Source organism: Coffea arabica, chromosome 3e (genome assembly GCF_036785885.1).
Source record: "Coffea arabica cultivar ET-39 chromosome 3e, Coffea Arabica ET-39 HiFi, whole genome shotgun sequence".
In the NCBI taxonomy this organism is placed as follows: Eukaryota; Viridiplantae; Streptophyta; class Magnoliopsida; order Gentianales; family Rubiaceae; genus Coffea; species Coffea arabica.
The window spans coordinates 18218579-18234647 of record NC_092315.1 but is presented as its reverse complement, the minus strand read 5'-3'; the positions used below and the strand labels follow the sequence as shown (position 1 = coordinate 18234647).

Below are 16069 nucleotides of genomic sequence, written 5' to 3'. Positions count from 1 at the left end.
GTCGCATGGAATAGGTCATGTTCATGGAATTGCGAAATAGGTCCACAGACGACTCAAGTATCAATATTAATATCGGCAAACCCTGTTTCGGTTATGAATTATGTGACAGCCCCACCGTCCCCTAAGGCGAACCAAAGGGGTTAGCGGACTGCCTACCCAACTCTCGCCAGGACTAACGGTTCAGTTTAGAGCGATCTAATACGTTCCGGAACATACAATGCGCGTAAACAAGTCAAAAGGTCAAAATAAAAAAAATGAATCCGGAGTCGGCCATGAATAGTAACCGACACGTCAAAACCCAACCAAATATTTACATGTTGAAATTAAACATATACAATCCAAAGTGGCATACAAAAGTTAATCAAAAGTGGATACATGTATGGTTTGCCAAATCAAAAGTGAAACGGACCCAAAAGTACATTTAGGGTTTCAATCAATAAGCTATACAAAAGATATATCCAACTAGCTCAATTCGGCAACCAACTATCAATTGCAGTCCAAAAGTATTTATTTTCCTGTAAGAAAAACAAAAGGAATAGGATGAACTTACACCCAATAAGATAATACCACTCAAGCAGCAAAGTTCACATAAGCATAAAGTTTTTCATTCCAATTCATCAAAAGTAAACAAAGACACATATCAAAAGTGGTGATAAAAGGATACGGGCGGCTCTCAAGAGCCCTTTTCCTCGTTTGCATTCTTGATCGAAGCTCATTGACCCTCCGTCAATGTTTAAGAGTAACCCATCGTAGACTCCACTTTACTTCCATTCCTTCCACCCAACATACCCCTACCGGGCCCAAACTCCAAACACTTGCAATGTGGTATTACTCGAGTATATCGGAATCGAGAGTCTCTCATACTACAAGATTCCATATAACAGTTCTCCAAGGCTCATTAATTGTCACGATCAAGCCCTCGCCGGCTCGATTCAATCAACTACCAATGGGGTTGAGCTCAATGGTAACAAGCATGGTCGTTGAATACTCGTCCAAACGCCACCAATTCAATTACTTTCATTTCATGTAACATTCCAATCATGGTAAACAATGATATAAGTCACATGAGAGTGATCAAGTATACCCTCACTTCAAATAATATTCAACGCATCAAACTCAAGTACATCAAAGCCATATAGTAACACACAAGTGAGTAGTACACTCTCCAAGTTTGAAAATAATATTTCATATACCTCCGTCAAAGGAGTGTTGTGAACCACCGTCACACCCAAAAACATGCAAACAAGTACAATGAGACTCGATAACGAGTCATAAACCGATGCCAAATACTACCAAAATAGGGTTCCATAAGCATACATAAGCATGAGAGGAAATCAGAAAAATCCGGAAATGAAGTTAAGTGTTCACCCAAAAAAACAGTTTTTGATATCATTTTGCGATTTTGGCACCAAAGGCACTACGATTATCGGATGAAGGTGCAAGATACACCGTTTCGAAATTAAGAGATAGGGCTACAATATCGCAGAAGGTCACTCAGCCCAATTTCGAGTGTAATCAAGTAAAAAATGCAATATACTACACCAGAACCGCAATAACAGGTTCACAAATCGCATTCTGGTGCAAACATCATAAATCAGGCTACTTAAGTCCAAATCCAGTAATTCCAAAGCCATCCGAAAGCTAAGATACAAGGCTACATTTCATCAGAAGACCTCAACAACCAATTCCGAAGCATTCCCAACCAAATTAACCAATTACAGACGCAACTATCAAATTCGGGTAAAACCAGGACAGTAAGGGTAATTCCGTCTTTTCTCAAGCTACGCTACTCCGATTGACCTGACATTTTGCAGGCATCTCTAAAATATCATTCCCTACAACTTTCATGTTTTAACCCAAGGCCAATTCGGCCCCTAACTATGAGCTACAGTGCCGGGCAGAATGTAAATCAAAGAAACCCTAACTTTCCAATTTTCTTTCCAAAACAGAAATTGCTTACAATTAACCACTTTTTCCACCTTCTAACTTCCTTAAATATCATTTCCAATCATCATACATGGCTACACCATAACAATCATATTAAAACAGAAATCACATGATTAAATAGAAAAATGTCATCAATCTCAACCCAAATCATGAAATAGCACCAATAATCATCACCTCAACTCACATAAGTTACTAATTAAACATGATTGGAAGGAAAAGAGTAGTTCCTTAGTCACTCACCTTATAACACAAGATAGGAAGCAATTCAACACCTTAACTTTCCAAACAACTTCACCAATCACCTTAAAATCACTAAGTGGAGGAGATTTATGGAGCAATTACAAATTTAACCGGTTGAAGTTGAAGATTGAGCAAAATTGGAGCAAAATTTTGGAGAGCTTTTCTTTTCTTTTCTCCTTAGAGAGGGTCGGCCATGAGCTTGCAAATTTTGGGGATTTTTGGGTCAACTTTTTGAGTTATTTTGATAAATTGGTAAGAGAATGAATAGTGGTCAAAAATGGTAATGAATCTCTAAGTGACACTTGTCACTTTCATTAATTGTTTGCCTAACTTTTGTCTCTCTTACACTAATCCACTTGGTAACCTCTCATTATCTCATAACACTCGATAAATTAAATTCAGTATCCAAAACTTAACCTAACTAGCCAAATTTTTCCGAACTTTTCGTCCTAGTGGGTCCCACGTCCGGTATACGCTCTAAATTTCTCAAAAACTATTTGATACTAGAAAAATCATCTAAAAACTATATGTGCTCATTAAAAGTATCTAGAAATTTTCCTAATTACGAAAATGCAAAAAACAAGCCATTGAATATAATAAAACCTAGGAAATGAAAAAAAATTACGGGTTCTCACACTCTCTCCCCCTTAAAAGAATTTCGCCCTCGAAATTTCTAACCTCAACTCACGAAAAGTTCAGGGTATTTCTTTCACATTTCCTCTTCCATCTCCCAAGTAACTTCCTCTACCCCATGGTTTCTCCACAGTATCTTAACCAACGGAATCCGGTTGTTTCTTAGCTCTTTAACTTTCCGATCAAGCACTTGGACAGGTTTCTCTTCGTAAGAAAGCGATTCGTCTACGTCGATCTCCTCGGATTGTAAGATATGGGATGGATCGGGATAGTACTTCTTTAACATCGAAACGTGGAAGACGTCGTGAATTCTAGAGAGACTTGACGGCAGCTCTAGTCTATATGCTACCGCACCTATCCTCTGCAGGATCTTGTAAGGTCCGACGAACCTCGGTTGCAATTTCTTTCCTCTACCCGTCGTGACACTCCGTAACGGTGTAACCTTGAGGAAAACACGATCTCCAACTTCGAACTCCAAATCTTTTCTTCGATTGTCTGCGTAACTCTTTTGTCGACTTTGAGCAGTTTGGAGTCGTTGCCGTATCAACTTAACTTTTTCTTGAGCCTCTTCCATCCATGGACTTCGTTTCAGGTTTGCCGCGGACGCAAAAAGGGCACGATGCCGTTTTGGTGATCGTCGATCGATTAACCAAATCGGCCCATTTCTTGCCAGTAAACATGAAGTACTCCATGGACAAGTTGGCCCAACTGTACATGGATGAGATCGTGAGGCTACACGGCGTTCCTGTGAGTATCGTTTCCGATAGAGATCCCCGGTTCGTATCTCGATTTTGGCAGAAGTTCCAAGAAACCCTGGATACGAAACTCAATTTGAACACGACCTATCACCCTCAGACGGATGGACAATCGGAGCGAACCATCCAAACTCTCGAGGCCATGCTACGGACTTGCATTCTGAATTTTGGAGGCAACTGAGGTCAACACATGACCTTAGTAGAGTTTGCGTACAACAACAGCTACCATTCGTCGATTCAAATGGCTCCATACGAGGCACTATATGGACGAAAATGCCGGTTGGGACGAAATTGGTGAAAGGAAGGCACTAGACCTGGAATAGTTGAATTGCTTCCTATCTTGTGTTATAAGGTGAGTGACTAAGAAACTACTCTTTTCCTTCCAATAATGTTTAATTAGTAACTTATGTGAGTTGAGGTGATAATTATTGGTGCTACTTCATGATTTGAGTTGAGATTGATGACATTTTTCTATTTAATCATGTGATTTCTGTTTTAATATGATTATTATGGTGTAGCCATGTATGATGATTGGAAATAGTATTTAAGGAAGCTAGAAGGTGGAAAAAGTGGTTAATTGCAAGCAATTTCTGTTTTGGAAAGAAAATTGAAAGGTTAGGGTTTCATTGTTCTTCATTCTGCCCGGCACTGTAGCTCATAGTTATGGGCCGAATTGGCCTTGGGTTAAAACATGAAAGTTGTAGGGAATGATATTTTAGAGATGCCTGCAAAATTTCAGGTCAATCGGAGTAGCGTATCTTGAGAAAAGACGGAATTACCCTTGCTGCCCTGATTTTACCCGAATTTGAGAATTGCTTCTGTAATGGGTTATTTTGGTTGGGAATGCTTCGGAATTGATTGTTGAGGTCTTTTGATGAATTGTAGCCCTGTTTCTTAGCTTTCGGATGGCTTTGGAATTACTGAATTTGGACTTAGGTAGCCTGATTTATGATGTTTGCACCAGAATGCGATTTGTGAACCTGTTTTTGCGGTTCTGGTGTAATATATTGCATTTTTGACCTGATTACACTCAAAACTGGGCTGAGTGACCTTCTGCAATATTGTAGCCCTATCTTTTAGTTTCGAAACGGTGTGTTTTGCACCTTCATCCGATAATCGTAGTGCCTTTGGTGCCAAAACCACAAAATGATGTCAAAAACTGTTTTTTTTTTGTGAGCACTTAACTCCATTTCTGGATTTTTTGGGTTTCCTCTAATGCTTATGTATGCTTATGGAACCCTATTTTGGTAGTATTTGGCATTGGTTTATGACTCGTTATCGAGTCTCATTGTACTTGTTTGCATGTTTTAGAGCGTGACGGTGGTTCATAACGCTCCTTTGACGGTGGTTCACAACGCTCCTTTGACGGAGGTGCATGAAATATCATTTTCAAGCTTGATAAGTGTACTACTCACTTGTGTGTTACTATATGGCTTTGATGTACTTGAATTTGATGCGTTGAATATTGTTTGAAGTGAGGGTGTACTTGATCACTCTCATGTGTCTTATATTATTGTTTACCATGATTGAAATGTTACATGAAATGAAAGTAATTGAATTGGTGGCGTTTGAACGAGTATCCAACGACCATGCTTGTTACCATTGAGTTCAACCCCATTGATAGTTGATTGAATCAAGCCAGCGAGAGCTTGGTCGTGACAATTAATGAGCCTTGGAAAACTGTTATATGGAATCTTGTAGTATGAAACTCTCAATTCCGATATACTCGAATAATACCACATTGCAAGTGTTTGGAATTCGGGTCCGGTAGGGATATGTTGGGTGGAAGGAATGGAAGTAAAGTGGAGTCTACGGTTGGTTACTCTTAAACATTGACGGAGGGTCAATGAGCTTCGATCAAGAATGCAAACGAGAAAAAGGGCTCTTGAGAGCCGCCCGTATCCTTTTATCACCACTTTTGATATGTGCCTTTGTTTACTTTTGATGAATTGGAATGAAAAGCTTTATGCTTATGTAAACTTTGCTGCTTGAGTGGTATTATCTCACTGGACGTAAGCTCACCCTATTCCTTTTGTTTTTCTTACAGGAAAATAAATACTTTTGGACTACAATTGATAGTTGGGTGCCGAATTGAGCTAGTTGGACATATCTTTTGTATAACTCATTGATTGAAACCCTAAATGTACTTTTGGATCTGTTTCACTTTTAATTTGGCAAACCATGCATGTATCCACTTTTGATTAACTTTTGTATGCCACTTTAGATTGTATATGCTTAATTTCAACATGTAAATATTTGCTTGATGTTTGGTTGGGTTTTGACGTGTCGGTTACTATTCATGGCCGATTCCGTATTCATTTTTTTTATTTTGACCTTTTGACTTGTTTACACGCGTTGTATGTTCCGGAACGTATTAGATCGCTCTAAACTGAACCGTTAATCCTGACGAGAGCTGAGCAGGCAGTCCGCTAACCCCTTTGGTTCGCCTTAAGGGAAGGTGGAGCTGTCACAAATTACCTAGATGTGGCAATTTGTTCCAAGTCCCAATGAGTTACCCATGCCCATGGAGACTTTGGGCGGGATGGGTACTGAAATTTGATATTGGGTTTAAAATAGGACAAATCCCAATTGTACCCATTAATTGATGGGAAATCTTGGAAAATACTTGGGTACTCATTGGGCTCAAATAGCAAGGGCTCCGTTTGGATTAGTTATTTTTGGGAGGTGGTTTTGAAATATTTTATTATAGTAGTGTATATGAAAAAATTTTACTATAAATTTTTTTTTAAAATATTTGATATACTAATATGGATAGGATATTTTTTGAATTATTGTATATTACTGTAATACTATATTTGAAAAACTTATTTTTTGAAAAAATAGCCAATCCAAACGGAGTCTTAGATTCAAAAATTATCTTTAACAATTTTTATAGTCATACCAACGAATATAATCTAGTAGTCTTTCTAGTCATTATCCACAAGAATTTCCAGCATTTCAATCAATTTAAACCTGTCATCATTGGACAATAATGAGGATAAATATTCAACACCCTAAGTACCTTAACCATCTTGATATATGTTGGAATATGGTTGTATATCTATTTTTTCTTTTATTTGTTAATCCAATTTTTGGTGGGAATCTTAAGTATAAAGCACTTGCATGTTTATTTAATAAAATTAAAAGAAATTTAATAAATCAAAAATATTAAATTTATATAAAAAATAAAAATAAATTAAAAGAAAAAAATATGTAGAAAATAGATTTGGGTATTGGACGGGATCAATCTAAACCCATCCCAAAGTGATCCCGCCCAAGTTAGTCCCAAAACACATATGGATAAGGTTGGGCCCAAACCCGTATGACTCGGTTCTATCTCAAACCCAATCAAATCCCGCCCATCCCGCCCATTTTGCCACCTCTAGAATTACCCTAGCCATCTCGGACTCGGGCAAAACGGTGAACGCTAGCTCCAACCAATCCATGCTGCTAAAGGGGTACAGCTAAGAAGCAAATTTTCTTTTCTCCAAGCTCTTTCAGCAATGGTGAAAATAGTGCCCAAGCAGCATCAAGCCCATAACTTCCAATAAAAGACCTTCTTTCCTCTTCTATTGCATCTATGAGTCTTTCATAGGCATGTAGTATTTTGCTTATATACCTTCAAACACAGATCAAAATGTGGAACTAAATTTCCTAAAGATTTGTTACCAACATGTCTATAATCCTTAGTTCTTGGGGAAAAGAGATATCTTCCCACTAAGCTCCTTTGGCTTTCTGTTTAAATTAGTGAACTCTGTACGAGAAAAAGCATTCCAAGTGAGATTAAGTACTTAAAAATTTCAAGTCTACTTGGATTTGGCTATTTTTATTTTTGGAGTCTACAATAACACACTCCAAAAACACCTAATCCATACAATCTCAACTACACCTAATAAAAAATATAAAAAAAAAAAATTTCCTACCATCACCATCCACCACACAACACCATTCACCATCACCGCCAACCCCCGCCCCCCTCCCTCCTCTCTCTTCCCTCTCCATCCTCCTCCCCCTTCCTCCCCTCCCCCTTCCCCACACTCTCCTCCCCTCCTTCTCCCCACACAATCCGGTCGTAACATTCGCAGCCCACCCACAATCTAGTTGAGAAGCAACTAGATCTAATCACAACCTGCAATGAGATCGCAGGCCAAGACCAGTCATGGAGAGGGAGAGGGGGAAGGGAGGAGGAATTAAAAGGAGAGATGAGGAGGAGGGAGAGAAGAAGGGATTGTGGCGATGCGAGAGAGGGTGATGCAAGTGGTGGGGAAGGACGAAAGGGGTGATGGGTGGTTGGGGTAGGATTTTTTTAAAGAAAAAAAATCCAATAAAATTTTAAATTTTAAAAACACCCCGAAATACATCTACAATGTCAATTTTTTTTTTATGTACAATGTTACAATGTAGTATTTGAAAACAAACGACCCCCCACCCCCCTCCCAAAAAAAAAAAGAAAAACACATAATCCATAGGGAATCTCCAATTTAAGCAAGAGGTTTACTGATTGTCTATGAGATGTAATATGAACATAATTTGTGAGCAAATAATTGGAGGAAAAGATATACTGCATCCAAAGTGATATTTGAAACAGCAGAAAACTTTTGAATTTAGACAATGATACAATAAAAGTATTCAACAGCGCACCATAGTATGAAGAAATTGACATGTAATAGCATCATCAATCTCTTACCTAAAGAAGATTAAGTCATCCCAATCCAGTCTCATGCCAAGACCTGGAACTTAGTTGTTGATCTTTAAATATACAGCGTCATGTGGTTGTGACCGAAGCACTAGCTCATTTATAGCCTTATCCAAGTCAGTTCAAAACTTTTTCATGTAAAAATTACTAGGACATGCATAAACTAGACTCCAATCTCAGCTCTAAGGTTTCAAAGGGACAATTGTCAGAACGCTTTGCTATACAGATCTCTATGTAGAATCCATTTGTTAAGGACAAATATTTACTTACTTTTGCTATGGAGAGATTTGCCTGCCGTTAGCAGGAATGGAACTCTATCCAGCAAGCATTGTGAAAAAAAGTAGAGTAGCAGCAGCAGAAGTAGGAGTGTGTCCTCTGGCACAGTTTCATTGTCTGTATGTCCTGGATAGGATCTACTATCGTTGTTATTGCCCTTATACTGGCCAACAATCACATCTACCTGCAGTGTCCTCCATGATCTCAAAACCTTGAGCTGAACCTACAATGCTAATACTACTACACATTTATTTTGTTCCACAGGGGGTTTTCCCTATTTGCCCTTTTTGAAGATTTCAAAGGCTTTTGAGAGTTTTTCTTAACATGAAAGGGAAGGTGGAGTACTAAAATTTGTTCTCATAAGCGAATTTGCAAAAAGAAAATGCAAATTAACAGAATAGCAAATTCAATTGGGCAAGTGATCTTTCCAAGACAGACAAGCACAAAGTTGAATACCTTTTGATTTCTAAAGGCGGCATCCAAGCTTGCTAGTGTCTACATTGCAAACAAAGCTAATATTTGAAACAAATGATTTTGCATGATATCTTCTATAATCCCTTAGTTGTCAAAGTATCTAGAATCCAAGCATTAGGAATTTTGCTTTAATCCTTGGAAGGGTAATTTTATTTCACTTTGTTTAATCAGAAGGAAACATGAGAAACTCACCCTCCTCATCCATGGGTACTAGGGAAGATAAATTGCTCATTGCTTATGTAAATTCTAGACCAAAGAGGCTCCAAAACCAGATTTGAGAATTGAACCACTAGCAGATTCTCAGCAACTTCCTTTTCCAGCTAATGGTCAATTCTGAACAAAAGTCAACAAACTCGAATTAATCAGCCACTGTCAATGATTTAGGCTTATTACAAGATGGTGCTATTAAGCCTACCAAAATATTTGATCCTCAGATAGATACCGCATTAGACATATCATTAGTTCTCTACAGGACTCTGAATCACGACCAAAAGCCTTTTCCACAATGACCCTTGTCATCCACTTTTTGAAGAAGCTTTAATGCCAGCACATTTCACCACATCCACAAATATGTTTGGAGGTATTGATAAATAAAATAACTTATTTGACAGACCATCACCCTGAGTAGTAAGTATATGAATATACTATTGTCAACATTCCACATCTAAGAACTGGTTTCCAACCTTTCCCAGATGCAAAAAAAAAAAAAAAAAAAAATAGAGGAGATTCAAAGAGAACTGGCTACTGGAAAAGATCAAATAACAAAAAAACAAATATGCCTTGCCAATTTTGCCAAAAGTTTAGTGACAAGGATTTAACTTACGGAATTAGGTAATTGAACATACAGTAGATACACAAAAACTTCAAATATATCAAACTACCCACCCACATTTATGGAGGCAAACCAAAATACAAGGTTTTCAAACAAGAAAACAGCAAGCAGAAACATGAATGTGACGGTTATCTTTAGTTTTTCTGGGCAAGTCTATTGAACCTACAGAATCCTAAAAGAAGCATCATTGCATATCAACTCATCCTTCTGTACAACACATAGTTAAAGGTAACTACTTGTAGTAATAGCAAATGATCACCTTTTAGCTCAGAATCTATCAAACAAGACATGCACAGAAATAGAAAATCAGAACGATGAAAACAATAAGCACACATGACAACAACAAAGCCAAAATTTGGTCTTCAAGACCATTCTATAATGTGAAACTGCAATGCATAATGTTGACTAAGCTAATGAATCTATCAAACAAGACATGCACAGAAATAGAAAATCAGAACGATGAAAACAATAAGCACACATGACAACAACAAAGCCAAAATTTGGTCTTCAAGACCATTCTATAATGTGAAACTGCAATGCATAATGTTGACTAAGCTAATGTCCAAGGATGCAACAACATTAGCAGTTTTCCAGAAAATATTTCAAAAGACTGATAATTTACTATAACTTTGCACTTTTATGGAAATCTACTTTCTCAGATGCTCAATGTATGAATCTTTGATGGCACTAAAAGCATGTTTATGCCATTATACGCCATCAATAGACAAAATGATTAGCTCACATTTGTTCTATTATGCTTCATCAAACATTATTGCATATAAAGAATTTCACCCAAACTACTTTTTTTTTATAACATAAACTATTAAAATTTTGTTGATAGATAAAAGCATGCAAATCAAATCAGGTCTTTAGCCAAGAACAGGCATCACCTCTTTCTCTTTGAGCTTGCATTCCCGTTCTGCAAAGTTGCCCTCCAAACTGTCATAGTAACATTTCATAAGAAGTTGTTCCATTTTGTCCTTGCAATTTTCTCTGGAAGTTTTTTAACCACAAGTTAATGGAAAGTAAATTATCAGAATATATGCTAAACTTTAGAATTCTTTCATCAAGTACACGCACCTTTTGTCAACTTCTACATGTCAAGGCTGTGCTAATTATGCTTCTCAGCTCCTCATCAGTTATTTTGGTCCGAGCATAACCAAAGACAATGAAGTTTTGCACAATTATGGTTAGCAAACAACATTCGGGAACAGGTTTACCAGACCGTGTGACAATAATAATTACATTCTCTACTATCTAGGTCTTGAAAATCTTAGATGACCAAATAAACGAAAATCAATACAGAAATGGAAGCTCAGGTAGAAAATCTTCATAAAAAGGAGCACATACTGCAGAAAAAATCTTCTTCTTGGAAAGTGCCCCCTGAAGCACCAACAGTTATGCTGAGAGTGGTCTCTGCTTCTCAGGCTTTGGAAAAGGTAGTTTTTCTGCAAAGGGCTTTGACATTGAACTTTCTCAACAAATCCACGTGTCCATGTAGGAGAAACCAAATTGAAAAATTACAAAAGCAGGAAATTGTTAAGAACAATCCAGTAAATGGGGCTTTGAAGTTTAAATCATCGAGAAATCAATAAGACCATTTAAAAACACATCAATTTGGTGATATCAATAGTCAATGGAAGGGATTGGTAGAATATTAGACCAAATGACATAATTGTAGACTTCCCAACATTGTACAAATCCTTATCGATTTCCTCAATAAATACTAGTACATCTATTATAAAGTCCTTATCCACACTTATTTCTGCAATCAATTTTTTCTAGATCTTCCACTTTAGTGTTTCAGTTTCGAAATTGAACACAAAGTAATCTCCTTTTTCTAGTTTACTAGTACAATTCTTGTTTTTTTTCCTCTTCCCGGGAATCTGCTTTATAAGAAAAGAACTTCACTTGCTTAACTAGCACTAAAGTAAGCCAAAAATGACATAAAGACAACTAATATTCTAAATGATACAGATATTTTATCTTAGTTTTGGATAAAATATCGAATAAATGCTAACATGAACAACCAAGAAATGCAGCAATAGAGCTTAACCAATTAAAGATAAAGTTATACAGGTTTCTAGCATTAAAATAGTACCAAAAAGGTAAATATATATATATATACACACACACACTCACCATTTTGCAAAGAAACTGCATTTAGAGGGTAGCCATTGGAGGAATTGAGCTCAGAAAGCTTTCTTGGATGGATTCTCGAAAAAATTTTGGAGACCCAAGAAGAGGAGAGGGTTTGGTAAGATATAGTGTAGTGCTCTGATGTGAACAAGATTGTGGATCATGAAGAGGAGGAAAGATAGCAGAGCAGCCACATAGATTTCTGGAACAGTCCATTTTGCTACCAGACTCTTGGAGCTTCGAAACCCAGTAAATGTAGAGTAGTTCACACATATCAGATAAATAAATACATTGTGTATGTAATATCTTACTTCTGCACTTTTACATGCTACAATCCTAAATAATAATTACAGCAATCAAATTATCTACAACTTAATACAAACAGTACACGAGATAGTTAAAATCGTTATCCGGTACAAGGAGTCACAGGACTAGGAGGATCAAACATTGAAAACTCCCCTTAAAACTCCTAAAACTCGGTCTGCAATTTCCTGCCCAAACAATCTTGGAATGTTGGCGCCAAGATCAATCTCAATAGTCTTTGTCTTCGTAATTAGATCCCTTTTTTCCAAGTAAGCCATCTCAGCCTCTCCCACTTCTTTATCCACAGATGCACACAAACTTAACCATACCTCGATCATTTCATTAGCAATAGGACTCAAATTATCTCGAATTATCTCGTCTATTCTCGTTATTTCACCAGCTTCAGCTTCTATGCGAACAAGAATAGCTGTTGGAGAGATAAGAGCTCGGATATACAGAGAAGGGGAAGAGTAAGGCGTTACCTCAGGCAGCTTCTCAAGAAGTTGCCTGTGCCTGTCCAATTCAGTGTCCTCGTAAAATGTCTTGAGGTATTCAGGATATAGGACAAGATCTTTTCTTGGAGGCATATCAAGAATGAGAACCAGAGATGTTGGAGTACTCTGGATCACCTCAATTAAGAAATTTGGGGCATTAGTTGAGGGTTTCAAATAGGTTGAAAGGCTAGCTATGTTCAAGGCTCCTCCGGATGGCAGCTTGCAGTTAATCCAGCTTCCCAATATAAAATCAACCTAATTGATGCAGAATTTCTTAAAGAGTAATTAGTACAATAAAAGAGAGTAATTTCTCAAGTTAAATTATAAGAGCTCGTTAAAGATATAATGGATAACAAATACAGCGTGATACAAAGCGACACGCAAACTTTAATTCAATACCTCACCTGCAACTTTATGCTTTTTGTTTCAGTCATTTATCAGGAAGATATCCCAAACAGATGTTACTTATTTTGTAAACAAAACACATGCTTGGCAGAATTTCTTCTTTTTTTGAAAAAATGATCTGATAGAGTCCAGAATATGCAACAGAAAATGATTCATCATTATTTGATAAATATTTGAAAACAGAAACAGACAAGGCCAATTTCCAAACAAGAGCCAGACCAACACAAGAAGGTAAGAAAAAGTCCATTGCCATATCGAACACCATGGATTGAAGCACATTTATTCACTCAGACTCTGAAAAACTGAGCGCTCAAGCCTCAAAGCTGTTACTTTTGGAGGAAATTCATCCAATTATACATGAATTGATCATGGAAAACCTAATAGAAGACATTCTTTAACAATACATGTTCAATCAAGGTGACCAAGAAATATTTGCTTTAACAGTCACAATTTATGCATTACTGAAAAAAGCAGTTAAGAACCTCTAAAAACCGATAACGTCAAATTTCTTGACAATGTCTTAGCTTATCTAAACAAGTACTGCTTTAGAATTTATCACTTTCTGTGTTAGCTATGGGATATTTTCTTCCTAACAACCTATAGAATTAATCTCTGAAACAATTTCAAGTCTGTACCGGATGAGATAACATTCAGCATGATGACCAAGAAAGCCTCGACTTATATAAGCACGAGAGAAGGAATCCATCATATTCTTCATCAATGTGAACCCAAAAATAATGTATTGGGTACCAATGAGCAAGATGATTACAAACACGTGCTTATATAAGTACGAGCTTTCTTGACCATGATTTTGAATCTTAACTCATAACCAGCTCATAAATCTTGACAACATAAACTCTAAATCTTGATGCTTTCATGACCATTGTCTGTGACGACTCAAAATCAAACCCTCCACAAGATCCAGCAACTTAGTCTCCAACTCTATAGAAAATCATCGAATTCTTTAACAAAACCAAGCATAAAGCCTAGGGAACTTGCTCTTGGCTTGCTTTATACTAGGTAGAGCAATTTTAAACAAATCACTTGTATGCGGTTCTCAAATAAGGCACCATTTCTCAACAAAATAAAAAACTACCACAGTCTAAATTGTCAGCTTCAAACAAATTTATCAGCTTAAAAATATATATTGAGCAATTAGAGACAAAGTTATCAAGACTTCACCAGCCCATCACTAATTCTAACCAGGAAAAGTTACAATAAAAAGAAAAGGCCAAGAAAAAAGGCATCTTGGGCGTTTTATAGAAGACTAGAAAGGGGAGGATAAATTTCAGAAAGTACAGTACAGGAGAAGAGGGAATGGCGGATCTGACAAAGACGGTGCCTTCAGCATTGCCATTGGGGTTCTGATAGTACTGCACATCAGGTGGAAGAGAACAAGGGAGAAGGGAAGAGCCCAGATGGGTTTCTACCGAAGATACAAGTCCCAGCATTAGGTCCCTGATTGGGGCGGATACATGTGGGAATTCCATGAATTTGGTCTGAGGATCCATTCTTGGTGATGATGAAGATGATGATAGGCAGGATATACGGGTTCTGACGACGGTTGTAGAAGATGGGTTTGCAGGATAAGGTCGAAGAGAAGATGGGACTGTGTGAGTTGAGTGTAGAAAGTTGGTACATATGTGAACAGCCATAGCCATAATTGGAGTTTTTCTCTGCTATTTGCGTTTTTATTCCATCAGTGTTGTAAACCAATAAATGGAATGGAATTGAAACTTTAGGCTATCAAACTCAAATTCAAATTTTTGGACTCAATCCGGTACCAGCATAAAAATTTAGGATGCGATAATTTTGAAAACCTCTCCAGCCTTTCTCATAAAATCACTCAAATCCCTTGAGGTTTTTAAAATTTTACTTACCCTCTCACAACTTAACAAGACCAAGGCCTTTTAGGCAAGTTTGTTTGCTACTAATTTTTTAACTTTTGCTACAGAAATTCTAAAAATTTCAAACAAAACTTTCGTAGCCCCTTTCCGAAACTTTTAAGAAAACGACGTCGTTTTGGCATTTTTTTTCCCTTCGACTTCACAACAAAACAGAAGACTCTTCCTCTTGTTTTTCTTTCATTGCATAGAAGGCTAGGGCTCTTTCAGTAGTTCTCCCGAGTCAACCAAGCAATACGTCAAAGTGTGCAGCTGATCGGAGCGAATAGAAGCGGCGGGATTATTTTTTTCTTGATGAAACCCATTCGGTGTGCTTGATTGGTCCACCGAAGGTTCAGAAACTGGGCTCTTGCAATCCCATCCGGCACTCCGGCGGTGGCTGATTCATCCCCTCCACCACGCTCCGCCCTGCAAGAAATGGCTGTTGTTGTTGCCAAAGGAAGACTGCTGTGCTAATTTTAGGTGCATTCCCTTCTAACTCAACTATTGAATTGAGCTCAGCATTTTTTACTTCCCCAATATTTTTTTTTTACGCAGCGTATAGTCAACAGTTCATGGCAATATTTGTTGATTACTCCCTCTATATTAGATACTAGTGAAGGATTATTGGCGATTTTGTTATTAAATATGCTAATTTTTTTTGTTTAGGCTGCTGAGTTAATTAATTAGAAGGCAATTTGATTGGAGTAGTATGTTGAGGATGTTTTCGAAACTGGAATCTTGTTATGGAATTTCTGAGTCTTGTATGGATGGGTTTACCTTTCCGTATCAATGGTATCAGAGCCAAACAAATAACCCCAACGTCCAAAGTTCGAGTCTCGCGGGACTCTGCCTCGAAGAAGGGGGAGCCCCGAATTACCAGGCCAACGAGGACGTCGGCCTCTAAGGAGGGGTGCTTGTTATGGAATTTCTGGGTCTTGTATGGATGGATTAACCTTTTCGTATCAAATCTCTACCACAGTTTTTCTCTT

At 37.5% G+C, this 16069-nt stretch overlaps 1 protein-coding gene and 1 long non-coding RNA gene across 2 annotated transcripts; both read right to left on the bottom strand.

Moving 5' to 3' along the window:
- Positions 1 to 297: 297 nt before the first annotated feature.
- Positions 298 to 11969, bottom strand: LOC140038219 (uncharacterized). Its single transcript, XR_011842006.1, has 3 exons — positions 10934 to 11969; positions 10744 to 10846; positions 298 to 515 (listed from the first exon to the last, which is right to left on the bottom strand). It is a non-coding gene; the product is annotated as an uncharacterized lncRNA (long non-coding RNA).
- Positions 11970 to 12230: 261 nt separating this feature from the next.
- LOC113736599 (red chlorophyll catabolite reductase, chloroplastic-like) lies at positions 12231 to 15041 on the bottom strand. The gene is made up of 2 exons (XM_027263657.2): positions 14499 to 15041; positions 12231 to 13044 (listed from the first exon to the last, which is right to left on the bottom strand). The coding sequence occupies exons 1-2, from the start codon at positions 14853 to 14855 to the stop codon at positions 12433 to 12435; spliced, it is 969 nt and encodes a 322-aa protein (XP_027119458.1). The 5' UTR covers positions 14856 to 15041; the 3' UTR covers positions 12231 to 12432.
- Between the last annotated feature and the right edge of the window lie 1028 nt (positions 15042 to 16069).

Bases quoted from the DNA above. Each gene is read 5' to 3' on its own strand.
- LOC113736599 (XM_027263657.2), bottom strand. From the start codon at position 14,855: ATGGCTATGGCTGTTCACATATGTACCAACTTTCTACACTCAACTCAC. The intron at 13,045-14,498 runs GTACTGTACTTT...TGCATCAATTAG, and splicing joins CCGCCATTCCCTCTTCTCCT to GTTGATTTTATATTGGGAAG.